This window comes from Sabethes cyaneus, chromosome 3 (assembly GCF_943734655.1).
Source record: "Sabethes cyaneus chromosome 3, idSabCyanKW18_F2, whole genome shotgun sequence".
Lineage (NCBI taxonomy): Eukaryota > Metazoa > Arthropoda > Insecta > Diptera > Culicidae > Sabethes > Sabethes cyaneus.
The window spans coordinates 93951912-93972113 of record NC_071355.1 but is presented as its reverse complement, the minus strand read 5'-3'; the positions used below and the strand labels follow the sequence as shown (position 1 = coordinate 93972113).

General features: G+C 40.2%; 2 protein-coding genes across 2 annotated transcripts; one reads left to right on the top strand and one right to left on the bottom strand.

The window, feature by feature from the left end:
• The first annotated feature begins 708 nt into the window (after positions 1-708).
• Positions 709-15903, top strand: LOC128744275 (uncharacterized). The gene is made up of 6 exons (XM_053841130.1): positions 709-818; positions 10414-10773; positions 11239-11449; positions 14107-14295; positions 14352-14720; positions 14781-15903. Exons 2-6 carry the CDS (start codon positions 10519-10521, stop codon positions 15536-15538), a joined length of 1782 nt encoding a protein of 593 aa, XP_053697105.1. The 5' UTR covers positions 709-818; positions 10414-10518; the 3' UTR covers positions 15539-15903.
• A 698-nt stretch (positions 15904-16601) lies between these two features.
• On the bottom strand, positions 16602-19349 carry LOC128744273 (ATP-binding cassette sub-family B member 10, mitochondrial-like). Its single transcript, XM_053841129.1, has 7 exons — positions 18978-19349; positions 18715-18921; positions 18176-18660; positions 17681-18096; positions 17520-17619; positions 17239-17463; positions 16602-17174 (listed from the first exon to the last, which is right to left on the bottom strand). Exons 1-7 carry the CDS (start codon positions 19330-19332, stop codon positions 16905-16907), a joined length of 2058 nt encoding a protein of 685 aa, XP_053697104.1. The 5' UTR covers positions 19333-19349; the 3' UTR covers positions 16602-16904.
• Between the last annotated feature and the right edge of the window lie 853 nt (positions 19350-20202).

The window sequence follows — 20202 nt, the reverse complement described above, 5'->3', positions numbered from 1 at the left end:
AAACGCTACTGGCTATATAAAGGCTGTCCATTGACTGCGAACTTATTATTAGTTATTTCAGACCTCCCCGGGTTATTTTCGTTCATACTTTTTGTATGGTGCGTTGTTTTTGGCAGACCCCCTGCCCCTAATAGTCCACTTAGTTTATGGACGGCCCCATATGAACTGCTTTACACTGACATTTATGTATATTGTTTATAGTTTGCTAATGTTCACTATTTAGGTATTTATTTAGGGCTTCGATTCCTGAACCAAGCGAATTCTATATTCTATATACAGATTAAGTCCGAGGTCCACGACAAAAGACAACCTCTAAAACAGTCGCAGTGGCTTTTTGAACCTAGTGCCCTTCAAAATTGCAATTGTAATGCGCGTCGGTGATTCGATCAAATCGGGTCTTTAAACTCGCTTTCATCTACTACTGCGGTAACTGCGATAGCTTCTGCAGGCATCTTTCAAACACGAGCCGATTGTTTGTATTATGTTGTAAGATTATTTTTAAAGCATATCTCCAACTTCTTTTCGGTGGATGTCCAATAACCTATTTACCTTTTTCATTTACTATGCCTACGCGGCTACAGAAATGAGAGAGTCATGGACCAGCTCAAACAGCCTATGGAAAACAACTCGTTACGTGTGATTCGCTTGTACATACAGCCAGACGATGGTAGTTATATTTATATGTTCAATCTGAGCGCTTGCCGGTTTAGTTCATGGACGGTCTTCCATCAGAACACAGAGCCTAACTCCCTAGTGATAATTAAAGTGTTGCTTTACCTCTAACTGCAGGATAAAAAAAATTTGACTTTACAAAAAAGGTGAATACTGCAAATATTTGTGTTAATTATAACAGAAAAATGTTAATAAGGACGACAGTATTGCTCACAATAATCAGAGATTGGGCACATCAAAATCTCATTTACAATTTTGTCTTTGATGTATGTCGGTATTACATTGAGAATAGATTGTAACGTGCATGTAAATATTTGAGCTTATACCCACGTGAAACCATACACAGTTTGACGCTCGGCATCACTTTCAAATGTACGTAGGAGTATGTCGCGAAGCAACCAAATTGAACATTCCAAATTGTGTTGGCTTCTAGTCGTAACTCTAATCGAATCAAGTCAGTGCATTTCTAACCGACCTACATCAACTCGTTTTACTCTGTGGAAGGCGCGGCGCTCGTTTCGTGTGATGCTTTTAGATTATTATTCGAAATAAGAGAAGCTACCACGATTCGCGACCGCGGCGGTGTACAGCAACGTAGACAAAGCCGCCGCAAAAATAAATTTTATCTGGAAGTAAAACGTGAACATTTGAAATAATAAACTCAGCCGTTAAAAAGTAATAACAGATTAAAGAGTTTCTAAATTTAATTGTTTTTGACCGAAATGACAGTTTGAGTATGTGAAGAATGACTAAACTGAACTCATTGAAAGCTTGTCATGCAGTGATGTGTGCAATTGAATGCAGCTTGATTGTGCCTGCATTGAACGGCATTGGCCTCGAAGACGATAGCCCCCTCCTCCGTGGGTATCGCAAGGCTGAAAATCAAGTGGTCAGCAGAATGGACTTTGATCAACATATTAACGGTCCGTCAGTGAAAGAAGCGAACGCGACGGTGAAGAGCACGGAAAGAAGTCCGATCTTCAAACAGCATCGACGTTGGAGTTGATTGTGATAAGCTTCCGAGTGGTTTCTCACAGTGTCCAACTTGCGTGCAGTGTGGACCCGAAACAAACAAATTGCCAAATTGTGTCATTGGTCTGCGCGTCACAGAGAGCAAGTGGACTTTTGAACCGGTACGACGCCAATCTCCCGGTGAACTCCCCAGCAGCATCCACTATCATCGCTTCAGCCGTTCCGCTGCTAACAGGTTTAACGAGCAGCATTTATTATTGTAACCGGTTTCGGTCGAATTTCTATGATAGTTGATGCTATGAATTTTTCGCTTCTCGGAGAATGAAAACAATAAATTGCCAAAATGAGATTACAAGCATAGGGATGTCAGTGGGTAATTTTAATAATGAATATCAGTTTTTTCCGGAATTCTCTATTAGTAGGTATTTTTAGGGTTTTTTTATTTACAAATATAATTCTACAGTTTGTGATGCGCAGTGAGCTTTGAGTATGACTAAATTATGTTATTTCCAGTGTTGCATACAATCGACTAAATAACCATATCAAATATTATTTTTAATTTGGTTCTGAACTTCACTTGTATACCATAGAAATAGACTGTCCACGAAATTGATCAGCCATATTTATTTTGCTCCAACGTTAGCAAAATAGAGGAAACATGAAAAATACCAAAGCATTTTCAGGTGCGCTATTATGTTTTCGCTGTTACGGTAAAAGACTTTGTTTTTCGACGCTGTTCACTTATCAAGCCAATTTTTGAAGGCTTGTCCATCGAACGAAATAAACAATAGATCGGACTTCAAGTACGTTTTAATTGGTTTGGCAACACGAGGCCAAGCGTTGACATGCTGTAAAATCATTTTTTCGTGTCTCCGCTCGCATTGTGACTGCTTTTCGCAACTAAATTCAATTCACTGTACTAAATCGATGACAATCAACTCTCCTGATGTCTTTCGTGTAAATTGGTACTATTTGAGGTCATTCCCCTGTCTTTGAATTAGTTTTAATCGCTTTAATTAGGTTATCTATGTATATGGGGGTGATTTGGGCAAAATGCACTATTCTTGCATTTCGCACAGTATAGAATGGATGGAATTTGATTCTTCTGATGTTTTGACAAAATTTGGAAGCTATTTGAGTTCGTTTCACGGGCGGCAAATAAGTTTTTATACTGTTTAATTAGCTTTCAACATGATTTTTGGGTAAAATAGGGCAAAATTGACCACTTCCAGAAGTCTGCACAGGATGAAACCATCACCAATCGATTTCCCGCATTTTCCCGCATTACATAAGAATAGGTATCTTGTAAGATTCCAGACCAGCGGCTTCTAATTCTTGGGAGTACGAGCTCGTTTTTGCCCATTAAGCGTTGCCCGGTGCATCCTATTCAGCGTTCTCGGTGATTTTGGTCTTCTTCACGCGTCTTTGAAACGACGGAATTAACCACGGCCCGTTGTTTCACTTAAATCAGCATCTTCGTAAACTTCTAAGAGCTCTTGATACCAATTTTCTTCGAATGAAAAAACAAAATCAGCACTTCCCGTAGTTGATGATTATTTGGCACAACATCAAAAATTTTCACACAACCAAAAGAATATGATGCCAAAACAAAATCACTAATGTATCAAAACGGTTTGTTTACCGTATGTCCAAGTTTGGTTGGTGTCGTTTTGAATATGTCGAAATCGATCAGCACCATTAAGACCTCTATTGACAAATTGTGGGAACTCAGATGCGTACCTGATCACGCCACTGCAGGCTAATATATTGAGTGCGGTGATAATATTCAAATAAACAACGGGCCTTCATGCAACTGTTTACGTTCTAAACATGTCCAGCTCTCACTTTACGTATCAGTTCATCATTGTTTATAAAAGATACACACGTTTCAATGTAGCTATAAGGCATTTGAAATACAAAAAGAATAGCACATCGTTATTCGACGACATGAGAAATGTGATCAGAACAGTTTACTTGCCATGTTGGCACGGGATAACAAAATTTGCACAACGTATTCAGCATTCAGCGAATTTTGTAAAAAAGAGTTTAGAATAAATTGACCTAAAAAGGTTCATTTCTCACCAAAAAAGTCAACAAGAGTAACATATAAGGTTCATTTAAGTTTAGCAATAAGTAGGGTAACCAACGTATTTTGGACCCCCTCAACAGCTATACATAATTTGGACACTTACAGCAAAATCAAATGGAAGTGTCCAAAATATGTACAGCTGCTGAAGGGGTCCAAAATAGGTTGGTTACCCTATAGGTACAAAAAATTAAACCAGAAGAAAAAATAAAAAACCGATTGTTGTTACCTGGCAGTAGGGTAGAGGATCCATGTTTCGCCAGTTAAGTCTACCAAAAATATGCAAAAAGGCTTTGTATTCATCAACTGGAGAAATATGGCTCTTGGAGAAATATGGATCCTCTACCCTATTTACATGACTAAATTTATTATTAAAATGATCTCACAATTTTTATGATGCTTTCCAGAAGCGGGTTTACAGTAAAACAATCGTGAGGGGGTCATTTTGATCCCTATACGATTTTTGACTTATTTTCACAGTATTCTAACACTACTCTGGTCAGACGCGAATTCACTGGAAGGTGTAAATTTTCCTGAATAAAAAAACAAACAACAAACTATTCTGCTAAATCATTTATGTTGAAAAATATATCTATTATTTTTCAACAAAAAGTATTTTAATTACTTTGTAGATTATAGAGTGGCCAAGTCTGAAAATTCCAATAATCGGCCGGTTCTGACTTCCGAAAAAAAAGATCGCAACCACAAGGAAAGCCATGTTTTTATTTAAAATTCAGGTAGCTTAGGTCTTAGGAAATCATATTTGCCCGTGATTTTATTGCTTTTATTTGCTTTTGCGCCAAAAAGTACTAATCCGGCTTTTTATGTCGAAAAACCTGCCTTTTTGTCGAATTGACCGGCCACTGGTCAATTCCTTATTGTATGTCCGATACAGATTTTATTACAGTGACATGAATTTTGTAAACTCTTGCTTTACTTAATTTATCAATAGGATCGTTTGTGGACCCTAATCGTTTTTTTGTATTGTTTATGCAGGGAGAAAATCTTCATAGACAGCACCTTCACGGTGCCGAATAGGACTCACATGGTGCCAACATGCGCCTACCTACTAAAAACTATCCTGCTGCCCGTTCCCGAACCCCTCCCGGAACTACCGTTAGGTTTTACTTCAGGAGGGAGGACGTGCCTAAGCACTCCAACTTATCTGTTGCGTGTGTGGGTTCACACAACACCCTTGTCACTTCATGCCACCACTACCCTTCACCTAGGGCCTGGGCTGCCCAATCAGCCCATTACTGACCCTAGCTAACCTATGTCAGGCCATGTCGTTGCAAACGTTCTAGCCGTTGCAACTCCGTTATCACCACCGTTGCCGCCCTATAGACGGCACCCCATGCGCGCTGCTCAGCGCACATTCTCCGCACGACGTTGTCGGCGTTGGTGTCTTCCCCAACGATCAACCGCCGAGTGGTCGTGAAACGCGGGCAGTGAAACATCACATGCTCCGCCGTTTCTTCGGCTACCGTGCAAACGGGGCAAAAGGGTCCGCCCACGCGTATGTAGATACTTCTTAAAGCATCCATGTCTCGACAGGAACTGGGTAAGGAAAAAGTTTACCTCACCATGTCTTCTATCGATCCAGGACGATATGTTCTGGATCAGCCTATGTGATCGGTGTAATCCTATTCCGCTTGCCAACGACCAATAGAGTCTAGCCTAACTCTTTCCCTAGCGCCCCTAACGTTTCTCTGCCTATAGCACTCAATATCCTCACCTAGAAGTATGCATATGGGCTGCAATAACCCCAATCGCATCCAACGATATGGTACGGTAGCCGCACGCAACGCGCATTGCTAACAGCCTGAACACCTTGTTCAGACATGCCTGATTGCGTTTACTCTCCAAAGCCGGGGCCCATGCCGGTGCACCGTATCGTAGCACCAACATGGCAACGCTGGCCATCAGGCGTCTCTTACTGCTGCTAGCACCGTAGCCGTTCGGCATGATCTTGGACAGCGCAGTAACCGCCGTTGACGCTTTACCACAAGCATAATCCACGTGGCTGGTGAAGTTCAGCCTGTTGTCTGCCATAACACCCAGGTACTTCACGCTTCGTTTGGAGACAATCACCTGTCCTCCAACAATTATTTTGGCCTCTAGGGCCGACTTGCGGTTACTGATCATCACCGCTTCCGTCTTGTGGTGGGCTAATCGTAGATTGACGCCCGCCATCCAACCCTCTATTATGCTTATGGCGTCCGATGCCAGCATTTCCATCTCCTCTAGAAACTCACCTACCACTGTAAGGACGATATCATCGGCGAAGCCAGTGATCTCGACCCCAGTGGGTAGTTCGAGCCTCAGCAAGCCGAGAATCGAACCCTGTGGAACACCCGCTGTCACTTTGTACTTCTTCGCCCCATCCGCCGTGTCGTACACTAGCGTCCGGTTCTCGAAGTAACTTTTAAGCAACCTGCATAGACGATCCGGTACCCTCATCCTATGCAGCGCTAACGCTAATCCGAATCGGACCCTAATCGTTTGGAGCTGGTTATTTCTACTAGTGTAGACAATATTCATTCCATTTTTTGTAGTTTCGTATGAAACTGATACCATCAGGTACCATCATACTCGACAGCCACCCTTTCTGAGTAATGTTTTTCTTTTTAATCAAAATTGATTGGAAGGAGTTCTTTTTATAACCATTCAAACTAGCGATTTCGAATATATATTTTGATTGAGTGTTTTGACGTAGGACTACGTCTTTGTTTACTATACTGGGACTGAGTATAGCACTTTGAGAAAACGAAAATAGAAGTGTAACGTTTGAATGAAAAATTTAATTAATAACTACTAAACTACTGAACGAAACTGAACAATTTATATGTCGTTGGATAGATATTGGAGATTTATGAAGGGGTAAAAGAGCAATTTTAAAGAGAGCGTAAGACGGGGGCTCCCATACAAATGAAGCACAAATTTCCTCAAAACCCAAGAACTAATCAAGTAAATGGAACCAAATTTGTTATGTGGGGATTTCAGAAGGTAGGATTATTTTCTATGGCACACGGAGACCACTTCCCCTTATAAGAAGGGGGAGGGGGGTGCTCCCATACAAATGAAGCTCAAATTTCCTCATTACTCTAGAATTAATCAAGCAAATGGAACCAAATTTGGCATGTGGGGGTTTTAGAAGGCAATGGTTTTTTATGGTAAATTGAGACCCCTCCCTTCTTTAGGAGGGGGGTTTCCATACAAATAATATACAAATTTCCTCATAACTCGAGAACTAATCAAGCAAATGGAACCAAATTTGGCATGTGGGAGTTTTTGGAGGCATGAATTTATTTTATGATGAGTTGAGACTCCTCACCCCTGTGGTAGGAGGATAAGAACTCTTATTCAAATAAAACAGAAATTTATGCGTATGTGCCTTCTCCTTTAAACATTCACTTCAACAATGGTACTCACGAATTCTTATAAACATACATATGTCAGAAATGCAGTTCACATTAGCGTTTTATGTAATGCTCTGACAAAATCCTACGTCACCCTTTCGTACAACCCTTAGGGCTGTATATCTTGTAGTTTTTGCTGCCATATAAATGATCTGCCAACGGTGATAAAGTACTGTTCTATTCATATGTATGCCGACGATGTGCAGCTCTATGTCGGTAAGCTTGGCCCTTGTTCGCGTGAATTAGTCAGAATGGTGAATGCTGATCTGGAACGAGTTGCGGATTGATCACGACGAAATGAACTTCTTGTGAATCCAGCCAAGAGTAAAGCTCTATTCATCGCAAGTCGACGTCGTAGAGCCAGAGGTATCGATTTGTCAGCACCTGGACTTGTACTGGATGGTCAAAGCATCGAATGGTCAGAAAGTGCCAGCAACCTAGGTTTTATCTTCCAAAATGATTTGCAGTGGGCTGGCCTGATGGCGCAGCAATCCGGAAAGATTTATGCTAGTCTACGAACGTTGTATTGCTGCATGAAGTATTCCACCACGCACACATTAAAGATTTTTTGACATTAGCTGGGGCCCTCGCTGAGGCTGTTTGCAGTAGGAATAATATCAACAACATCAAATTTCAAACTCCCGCATCCTCCCCTCCACTCTTTGCTCCCCTCTTACTCCTACATAAACGAGTCCCAGCTAATGTCATTCTCGTTAGTGACGAAACCGTAAATTACTTCATACCCGCCGCACCGACTGCCACCAAACTGAATCTGTTCAAATCCCTGATCCCGCCGCATTTCCTGTTTAGCGATGTTCTGCACATTCGTCCCAGCGCAAGCTCCTTAATTCGTCTGCGTGTCTCAAATGCATTAAACTGTTGCGTGAGATTTGTGTACGGATTGAGTCGCTATGACCATATGAGTCACCTTCAGCAGAACCTTATTGGGTGCCTTTTACAATGCTTTTATGCTTATCGGTCATGCGTCGCCCTGAGGAATCTGTTAAAAACATAGTCTTCTAGTACTCTTCATTGGAGGCTTATCCCAACCCGTGGACGCCGTTTGCAGAGTTTGGTAGTTTCAGCGAATAACACGCCAATCTACATAAATTCATTGTTCGTTCGAGGCGTAGTAAATTGGAATTCGTTACTGCATCGATTTTTGGAACCGAATAGACTAATTTTATTTTGAATTCGAGGGAATAATCCTGATAATGTAGTTGTAGTAGTATGATAGTTGAATAATTAAGTTGTAAAATTGTATAATAACTGTTGGTAATCGGAGGTAGCAAATTTTTAAAAGATTTATGTCTTCAGCTACTGGACAATAAATGAATGAATGAATGAATGAATGGTTGCTTCTTCCAAATGGTCTTGTCCAAAGTTGGTGGATCCATAGCATAGCCATCATCCTGTTTTTGTTGACAGTTCCATCTTGTTCACCATTCAACAGTGCATCAAACTGTTGTTTCCAACACTTGGCTACCTCCGATCTTCCGGTAATCTGGTTTTCCTCCTTGTCCTCCTTGCAACTAACAGATGTTGGCACGGTCCGGTTTCTGATTCCGTTCATCGTTTTGAAGAAGCTTCTAGTATCGTGCCTCGCGAAGCAGTTCTCCGCCCTCGTAAGAACGCGAACCCAGTGATGGCTTTTCTTACGACGGTGAAGTCTCTTTTCGGCAGCTCTTTTCTAGGGGGGGGGGTCTGAAAACATAGGGCCTTTTTTCATCAAACCACTCCCAGGAAGTGGCAGCAGCAGCAGTAGTACCCAACACTTCATACGTAGTAGTACACATTGCATCGTAGATGAGCTTCCACTGCTCGTTCAGATTCTCTCCAACTCGTTCATCGATCCGCTCATCAATCTTACAAAAGTACTCTGCGGAGCGATCTTCCACTGATAGCCACAGAATATTCAGTCGTATCTTTCGTGTTGGTGTTGGTGGTCGATCTGAGATCTATGTCGGGCAAAACGGTTGTCTTGTATGAGTGGCTCTGAACCGTTCATTTACTGTAGCGAACCGATTCAAATGAGCGATTCATAGTTCTCGGTTCGTTTATTCGCCAGGTTGACAATTTGGTAAATTACGATTCACGCACCAAACTTCATGTCACTGTGGTTCTTTTTCAATAGCCGTTCGTTTGAACGCTCTTTCTAGTAAAGCAGTTCATTTGAACGGCTCGGCTACAGCTCTCTTGCCCGGATACTTGCGTGCCGGTTCAAGTAGAGTCCAGACTTTCCAAGTATCGAATTTGCAATACCTAATCGTTGTTTTTTCGTTCACCTGACATAAAATTTGCAATAAATAATATCGAAATTATCTCAACTGGTTTTCGATTGATTTAATTGATTAAGATTGTAATATAATCCGGATTAAAACCGGACCAGATATTACTGTTATATACCGTTACTGATATATACCGTAAGGGTACCTAATTCTGCGCACCCTATATTTCAGCCAAAACCCGAACTCTTGCAAGTCTTTATCTTAATTAACACATCTAGTAAAAAGTATATTTAGTTGTTAATCTGAGAACATTTCAATTTCTAATGAAAATATGCGGTGCGCAAGATTAGGAACCATGCGCAGAATCAGGCGCGCTAATGGTAGGCTGTAAAGCTTTTCTGCAATTGAAATGTTAAACTCAGCTCGCTGTTTAAGTCAAGTAGAATGTCTGTCTGTATCACAAAATTTTGCTGATATTGCCATGTTGCTAAGCGCCATGTTCGGTTGAGAAAAGCGAAAATTGTCTGTTTATTTCGATTAGTTTGACCATTTCTGACGCACATGAAAAAAGTATAAACAAACCGTCTACAGACGGGGAAAGGCTTATGAGTGAAGCAACAAACATATTGCTCTAAATCACTATATAGGTCAATGGAATTTGCAATTTGCACCAATCTCTTATCAACTGTTTTTGAAAATTATAACGAGGGACATTATCATCCCGGAAGCAGCCTATGTTTCAGGCCCATACTGGTATAATTTGTAATTTGTTTGTTTATTTCTTACGGTAGCCTGTTAGTTTGAAACTTTTGTATCAGGTCAAGGAAAATAGGTATAGATTACTGAAAAAATGATTTCGGATATGATTCAACAGTTTTTTAACTGCATCATGGTTTAATTGATTGCATATGCATAATAAAAAATAGCTTTGAGGAAAGCAAAGCATAAAAAATGAAAATGTTACATGTTTTACGAGTTTAGATAATCTACCAAGACCAATCAATGATGAAATTTTTACTTTGTTTTCTTTTTTCAGACAAACTATTCAAAGAAACCATATCAGATAAATATATTTTAGAGACGAACTTTATACAGCGGAAATCTACACAAGTTACATCTATTACAACAACAAGAAATCGACATGATTCGCGGAGTTTCAACCCGTATCTCTCAACTGAGCAATGCCACCAATGTAGTGAAAAAATCATGGAGAAAGCAATGTGTTCAACTTATAAGTACAAAAAGTCAGTTTAAGTATTTGGAGGAATGTGTTTACCCGCCGGAGAATGGTTTCGAGCAAAATTCGCTCTACGGAAGATCGCTGCAGGTTCCGCACACAACGGTGGATCAGTACATATGGGAGCACTTCGGCCAGTGGGCGAACAAAACGGCCGCGGTAAGTACTGGCAATGTTATTTTTTTATTGTCACTATTTACAAAAGGTGCTATCTAGGAGAGCAGTGAATCTCCACAGACCAAATATTTTTCACTCAGCTAAACTCATTATCAACAACGGGTTTTTACAGATGTCTAAATCGTGTTATCTAAAAGGCAGACACATCAGTCGCAGGCTGTGCAATCAATCAGCGAAGCGTGGCGACTTAATATGCAGTCGTTGGTGTACTATTCTGATCCATTGCATGTTTTTGATTAGAAGTTGTAATTTAGAGGAATTTGAACTAGGAATATTTAGAGAGCAGGTTTTGAACATGTTTTAGTCCAATCGTCCCAGTAGGATTGACCAGATTTTTGTATTAAGCAACTGGAATTAGTTAAACGAAGGAATTTCTATGAAGACACATAAATTTTAACTTTGGTGAACATAAAAAGTGCATCATAGAATTTTTTAAATTCTCGACAGATATGTGGTGTAACGGGCCGAAGCTATACGTACGGAAAATTGCGAGACCACTGTGCAGCATTGGCCATTCGTCTGCAGCAGCAATGCGGACTCGGATATAGTGATACGTTGGCAATATGTCTTCCCAACGTCCCAGAGTTCCCAGCGATAACACTCGGCGCTATAGAAGCCGGCTTGATAGTGACTACAATCAATCCCATCTACACGGCTGGTAAGTCATATGGATTATTTGTCATAGTATTTTTTCTACTAATCTCCGTAAACAATGCACAGTATATGTACACAATAGCCTAAAGCTTTTTGCAAATCAAACTGACGAAATTTCACCGACAATTATTGATGGTTGTCCAAAGGTCCCGAAAACATCCAAAAGTGCCTCTTCATTTAATTAGAAGTGTGCTAGAATCGTCGAGTGATAAGATAAAACAAGGAGGAAATACGGCGTCTTGATTGTACAATTCGCCCAGGGCAGAGTACTAGAAGAGTTATCAGCTCTGTTTGTAATGCAGGTCACAATTTTTACTACTAAATGGGTACAATCAACTTTTCAGCATTGTCTAGCAATATTCAAAGATAAAGTTGCTACAATCTGTTGGCCAAGCGTAGGTATTGTTCCACTGTCATATGATTGCCGTTATCGGCAACAATCCACCAAGCGTAAATCAAATTTTGAATTTTTGCAACAACCGTTATCCCATGATAATACCGTGAAATATGCATTAGTCATTAGCCTACGATAGAGAATACCATATTTTTAGGAAAGAAGTGATAATGTGGGTAAGCTTGTTCGAACTTAACATACATAGTTTGACGCTTGAATGGAGCCTCAATATATTGTTCTAAATTTGGGAGGTTGTAGTTAATCATATGCGGTACATGGATTAGACGTTTCGGATGTTAAAAGTAAAAAGAAATTGTAACTGAGTTATTTTTGATGCAGACCTCCCACATTTTGGCATTAAACCGAAAAACGATCGAGTCTCATGTGCTCTATTCACTGTGGGTTAACAACCGAAAACATGGAACAGCGTTAATTGATCTCCCAGATTGCGTCAATTTGCACTAGAATTCATATTTTCTTCTTTCTTAAAATATTTTCATATGCACACGCAAAATGTTTCTTCGTATTGTAGAAACCTAAATTTGTTGATATAATGTTGTATTTTTATTGAGGCTGCTCTTTCCTCACAATGCAATATTCTTAAATCTCACATAAATTTTTTTTGTTTTTGATTACAGTCACTTTAACAGCTTGGGTCATTAGTGACTTCTGCGGAGTTGGGATTCGAACCCGGGTCGTCGGTGTGAGTGACGTAGTGATGGGCAATCCGCTCCTGATCCATGTAGAAGATCCGGATCCCTAAAAAGAATGACTGATCCGTGAATCTTCTCTTTTAAGACACGGATCTTGCTCATATGACTTTTAGTTTGCAGCGAACTTCATTAGGTTTTATTTCGCTGATAACAGTTCTACGTAGAATTTCATTTTATGGCTTATCTAGCAGTTTTTCGTTCTCTTCACTCTATTTCATGTTGCTGTCATGAAGGCAGACTACTGACAAGGCAAAAAGCAAGATCAGAGACAATAGGCCGTATGAATAAAAGAGTTAGAACAAATGCTCCCATCCGATTTATACGAGAAAAGCAAAGCAAACTGTTTTATTCAAGTGGCCTAATGGCTCTATTCTTCGCGCGCTTTGATAATAAATTCAAATTTGGGTTTGAATGGAAATGTCTCCGTAACCATAACGCATTTTAACAAAATGAGAGAAAACGGAGAAAACCCGTTTGAAAGTACTAGCTTGTACGAGAAACGCGTGCACGTAAAGCATGCGTGGCCATAATCTCCGTAGAATCTTCTTCAGAGTTATGTCCTTCGCTCTATGGAGTAACATTGACTCTTTATCTAAAATTTTGCCTGAAGAGTAGGGAAAACCCCAGTGTAACTAAAGATGTTCAGTGTAACTAAAGATCCGAAGAACCGTTCCGAAGATCCGGATCCTTAACTAAATGAACCGGCTCTGATCCGATCAGTCTAGTGATCCGTTTTGCCCATCACTAGAGTGACGTGAATGCTAACCACTACACCTGGATTGACCCCTATATATAAAAATGGATTTCTGTCTGTCTGTTCGTATGTTTATTATAGAATCAAAAACTGCTGAACCGATCGGCCGTGAAAATTTACTTGTAGAGGTTTTTGGGGTCGGGGAAGGTTCTTATGATGGGTAGAGACGCCTAGACGGTAGGGCTGCCATACAAATGAAACGCAAATTTCTGCATAACTCGAGAAGTAATCAAGCAACTGGAACCAAATTTGGCATGAGGGGGATTTTGGATGCACGAATTTTTTCTATGGTGAATTACGCACCCTCCCCCATTTAGGAGGGGGGTCCCATACAAATGAAACACAAACTAATCAAGCAAATGGAACCAAATTTGGCATTTGAGGGATTATGGAGGCATGAATGGTTTGAGACTTCTCACTCCTGTGGTAGGGGAATTATACAAATAAAACAGAAATTTTTGCGTTTCTCAAAAACTAATCGAGCTCGAGAAATTTTTGACTCTTCCATAAAACGCAACAGTCAATAACAAGACCATCAAAACTTTCTACTTCTTTCTACTGTACTGTGAGGAAAAATTTCAAATCTGTATACTAAACTACGCATGCTTGAGCTCCTCCGAAACTTGCAAAGCTCGAGATTGTGAAAAAGGTAATCCGAGATTCACGATTTATGTACAACACAGCTTAATTTGTGGCAATACGAAGTTTGTCGGGTTACCTAGTTGTATATAAGAATAATAGATTAAAATGCTTACCAAACAATCAGTCAATATTTGGTCTTCTTTTTATCTTTCTTCCAGAGGAAATTAGCAAGCAACTAGTTGACAGCAATACTAAAATACTTTTTGGAACTGCAGCAAACTATACAGTATTAAAGCAAGCAACAAACTTAGCACAGCGCAAAATCCCAATAGTTTGCGTTCGAACAAGTAACGACGACCTACTGCCCGAAGGTGCTATTGACTTTGCGGAGCTTTCAAACCCTACCGGTAGGTCAAAACATTTAACCAGAAGACGTCTTGTTCATCATAAACAATATTTGCAGGAGTACACTTCAGCAGTCTACAGCATCATCGCCGTGATCCGGAGGACATCGTTTTCCTCCCGTACTCTTCGGGTACAACAGGCCTACCGAAGGGCGTTGAATTGACACACACCAACATTGTTTCCAATAGTGAGATGCTAAAAGTCAAAGCCGGAAAGACCATCTTGATATACCCTACGACCGACACGTTCCAGGATGTTCTACCTTGTGTTTTACCGTTTTTCCACATCTACGGTTTGACGGTAACCATGCTGTCTAAATTGCAGCAAGGCTGTAAACTGGTCACACTTCCATCGTTCCGACCGGAAACATTCATTGATGCTCTGTACAAACATAAGGGAACGGTACTACACGTAGTTCCGCCGATTGGTAAACAAAGAATTGAAACAGAAGTAAATTTATCAATTTAAACATTTGTTTCTATTTTAGTGATGTTCATGAGTCAACACGAAATTGTCAAACCGGAGCACTTGGAATCGGTGAGAAATGTTTTCTCCGGAGCTGCACCGATGGGCGCACTGGATGCGCAAAGGCTGATTGCCAAAGCCCCGGAGATTGTATTTGCTCAAGGCTACGGACTAACGGAGACGTCTCCCGTCGTGTTGATTGGACCTTTGGGCAGCGATAACTATTCCTCTGTGGGATCACCACCGCCCAGAACTCAGGCGAAGATCGTTGCCTTGGATGATCCCAACAACACGGCTCTCGGTCCAAATCAAAACGGAGAGCTACTGGTGCGTGGACCGCAAATCATGAGAGGTTATCACAATAACAAGCAAGCCACTGACGACATATTTGCTGAAGGCGGTTGGCTTCGTACAGGAGACATTGCATACTATGACGACCAATTACAGTTTTACATCACCGATCGACTGAAGGAACTGATTAAGGTTAAAGGCTTCCAGGTAGCACCAGCTGAATTGGAAGAAATCTTACGAGATCACTCCGATGTCGCGGATGCTGCAGTTGTGGGTCAATCACATCCGATTTCGGGAGAGGTACCACGCGCTTTCATCGTGAAAAAGAAGAACGCTAAAGTTTCCGAAAACGATCTAATGAAGTACGTCGCCGACAAAGTAGCTGTCTATAAAAAGCTGGAAGGTGGAGTGACTTTTGTCGACAGTATCCCCAAGAATGCGTCCGGTAAAATACTTCGGCGTAAGCTCAAAGACGAATATTGCGGCTGAGCAATCTGCAGAGAAATAATTAACGTTAGTGTTTAGATCATATCTGTTAGATTTAAAATGGCATATAGCATTCCTTTGATAACACTCTCAACCTTACGTATGAGATAATTTGCATATTTCGGATAACAGCAAAAGAAGATACGTAGTGCCCATTTTTCAATTTGCTCTATGCCCAAGATATTTGTATTACCTGAGATCTCCAAACCATGCAATTAATCGCAGGGCAGATGATCTGATTTTACGAATTTGTACAAGTGTAAGTCATAGGTTCACTGGGTTGCGCGAGTGATTAGAATAAATTTTGTTAACTACTATCTAATACAATAAAGTGTGTCCGTTTTGAAGTCTGATATTTCCTGTAAAAACCAGTAAAGAATAATAATAATAATAATAAGAAAGAAATGATCGAAATTTAAATTGTTATTCTTGCCTAAATTAAAAGAAAGAAAACCGACTTCGTTCGATGGAGCCACGAACAGATTCTCAACCTTATGGTTTTTATGTTGAAATTATTGCTACTTACTCAGCCTAAGCCAACTACTGTTCAGCCTATCTTCATATAGAGTTCAACCATTACTGGAAATTCAACCTAACCTATCAACCAACCAACCTACCTAACAAAAGATTTAAACATTCAGGTTTTTTCTTGTGACTCATAAAAGATAGCTGTGGCTGTGGTTGTGACACGGTTTGTTTGGATTATCTCGGGCAACCTAGAAAAAGGATCTACAACCAGTAGAGAACAGTTCCCGTTGAGTGGTTCAGCGTAGTCAACATCCACTCACTGTCATGGCCGTTGAGACTTAGATGCTTTCGCCACGTAATGATTACCGCTGCTGTGTAAATTATTAAAAAGCTGCTGGATTTTTATGCCAATTTTAAGATGCATTTATTATGCTACTCAAAATGGTTTTCCCAACCACTTGTCATTTTTATTTTAAATAAATAAACATTTAAACTAACACCGTTGTATCTTGCGAAAAGTTAGGGAGCATGACGAGCGAGACGAACGTACAATAATCATAATAGCGCAAATGTACAACTTAAAAGAAATATGTATATTTAATAAAAGTAGCGTGAACACGCTAGTAGCAACTCTTGATACAATAATCATTTGACTGCTGACTCGGCATCTGTCGCAGCAACAGCTTAGCTACCCGGCGAAAAACAGGCAACGGATTATGCCATGTTCCCAGTTCTGCTTCAGTTGCCTCCAGCAGCAAGTAATAACAAATATGACTAAATTTTTTACTTCCTAGAGAAAAAGAAACATATGCACACTCACCGCCTTTCAACTATTTACCTAACGTTCTTAGAATTTCATTCTTAAATAAATATTTTTTTCATTTAAATGTGTTTCGTATTGTTACGAAGCCGCAGAGAAAGTTTGTCGCTGTACTAACTCTTTGAAAATACCATCTGGCAACAGCATCAGCTGTTGATAATTTCCGTGTTCTACGATTTTTCCATCCTGTAGTACTGCAATATTTGTTGAGTTACGAATTGTGCTCAAACGGTGGGCAATTGTCAGTACGGTTCGATTTTTTGTTAGATTCTCCAATGCTTTCTGAATTAACTCTTCGGAAGCCGCATCCAATGCACTAGTAGCTTCATCAAGAATGAGAATTTTGGGGTTCTACGACAAATTACAAAATTTTTGCGTTAGATTATTGAAAGAATTATTTCCAAATTGACGTTACCCGAATAATAGCTCTAGCAATAGCTACACGCTGTTTTTGACCACCACTAAGCATTATTCCTCTCTGACCTACAAGTGTGTTCAATCCATCCGGGAATTCACGTACAAATTCATATACATGTGCTTCCCGAATCACGCGTTCGAAGTCACTCTCGGATATCGCATCTCCATGATTCAGTCCATAGAGAATGTTTTCTCGAATAGTTCCACTGAACAAAACAGGTTCCTATAAGCAAAATACTTAGATTATATCCGGATAAGGGCAATGCTGGGAAAATGAACCTGGTTTACTGCACCTATATGCCGTCGGAGAGATGTTGGATTCAATTCCTTGAGATTGTGTCCGTCTACATATACACTTCCATCTTGAGGGTCGTACAATCTGTCCAAATTAATATTGCAAAATAAAGAACCAAATTTGAATTGCACGACGCAAATCTAACCTTAAGAGTAAAGACGCTAATGTAGACTTCCCGGAGCCGCTTCTACCAACAACTGCCGTTGAGGTACCTGGCTCGATTCGAAGATTCAAATTGCTTAGTACGCTGGCATCCATCCTGGATGGATAATTAAAGCTAACATCATGAAATACTATCTCTCCCTTTGGACTACTCAGCTCCAAACCACCATCGACTGGAATAGTGTATTTTCGATCCATTATTTCCCATAAACGAGTGGCCGAACCTACTCCTTTGTTAAGTTCCGTGTAAAAGTTACTTAGTCCTCCTATCGAAATGGCAGTGTAACCGGCATACAAAATGAAAGAGGTCAATGCGCCTACCGTCATTTCACTATTGCTGACCATTGTTCCACCATAGTACAACACCGAAAGTATAATGATATTTCCTGATAATCCCGTCTACAAGTTTAAATAGCAGATTATTTATCATAGCTTAGGAACATAAGTGTTTCACTCGTTAACAGGATAGCGTACTCACCATTCCATAAAAAGTTGCTCTGGCTTTCGTTTCCCGGTAACCTATTTTTAAAGCCTGGCGCAGTTGTTCGGTGAATAGGTTATTTTCAAATTTCTCTTTGCCAAACATTTTAACTGTCTTCACATTGCTAAGTCTCTCTTCGCCAACTTTCATAACTTCCGCATATTTATCCATCAATTCCTTAGTGATATTCCGAACGTAGCGACCGTACACGATTGCCACTCCTGCCATACATGGTACTATGCACATTCCGACCAAGGCCAAATGGGGAGATGTATAGACCATCATTCCTGATCCTGCTAGGATCATCGCCGTTGAACGAAGCCCATCGGACAGGTTCATACTAAGCGAATTGCCAACCAGATATGTGTCTGAAGACAACCGATTCACCAACTCTCCGGTGCCTTTGCGATCAAACCAGCCAGCCTCTTGGTTCAACATGGAGTTATAAACTTTTGTACGGATGTCTTTCGTTATCCGTAATGCTACAAAAAACATTATTTAGTAAAGTATAGGTACCTGCTTCATGCCTAACTCACATGCATTGCTGAAGAGAAAGACTCTGCCAAAGTTAGCTATGCCACCTAGTAGAAACACACCCGCCAGCAGCAAGCAAAATTGATCAAGCTTCTCTTTGGCAATCCCCGTCTCGGCTGATGTTGAATAAATCACATCGAGGATCTTCCCTAGTCCAAATGGGACTGACATCGTTATCGCAGAAGAAATCACTAGGCATCCGATTCCACCTAAAATTAAGTCAAAATGGTAGGCTTAAAAAATAAAACAAATATTTTCGGCATACCGGCAATATTCCATCGCTCTGGTTTTGCAAACCCTAGCAGCCGCTTAACATCGGTGGATTTTAGTCTAACTTTCACTTTTTGGGAGTCTTTCACCTCGGGCTGGCTGGAAAGTGATCCCGACCCAGATTCATATCTCCGTATCAGGTGTGCGATTGACGGATTACGAAACACGTTCGATTTGCTTAGTGCAAGATCTGCTATTGTCACGCCTCGGGGGCCAAACGACGAGAATGGTCGCCGTAGCGAAAGATTCTCATGGTGACAGGGCAGAAAACTTACTGTGCTTGCCAAACGAGACGGCCACGGACACCTTTGAGAACGGATACAACTAATCCTAACCGTACTTATGAACATTTTATGCAATTGTGTACTTTCTAATCACACTTCTACTTAGCGAATAAATGAATGAACGTATGAATGAAGACTGACAACAAACCAAACGTATCGCTCGTATACGTGCTACATAACATATGTTTTGATTTCGATGTTTAACGAATAAGTGTGTGTGTTTACGAGATACTTCCTTAGTACAAAGTTGCCAATGTATTGCTTAAAAATATATTGATAAACGATTATAAATACATAACATTTTTGGGCAAAATGCAAATTTTTTTTAATGTAGCCCTTTGCGTTAAAACGAAAAGGAAATTTAGCAATATTTAGCAAATTATCAAATGTGATTTATTTCAGGTTTGTCAGTATGTCAGCCGCGTAGTAAATGTTTTCGTTTTCAGTTTTTTACATTGGCTTTGGCAACCGTGATTTCGTAAACAGCGCTTGGTTCGAATTATGTTGGTGTTGTTAGAAAAGGAATCAAGCTTTCGTACTCTATACCTTGTCGATAAAGAAGGCTGCTAAGCTTTGAAAGCTTTTGAAAACCCTTTCTTGTAAGCTTCAAGCATTTAAGATAAAGTACTAGGTAGCTAGGATAAATCACCATGCGTTACCGTGAATTTGGAATGCGAATAATGCTAGGTACCATGCTGCATCAATATCCGGACACTTAAGCAGGTCATATGTTTAATAGGCTCCGTAAACAATAATTTCGCAACATTCTAGTAATTGCTTTGCACTGTAATCAAATATAAAGCTTAAATTTGCAATAACACGTCAATCATACAATGAAAACTCAATAAAATATATTAAAATAAGAGAAATAAACAGGCTTATCTTGTTCATAAATCCGGACACCTCACATCTCAGTGAATCAATATCCGGACACTT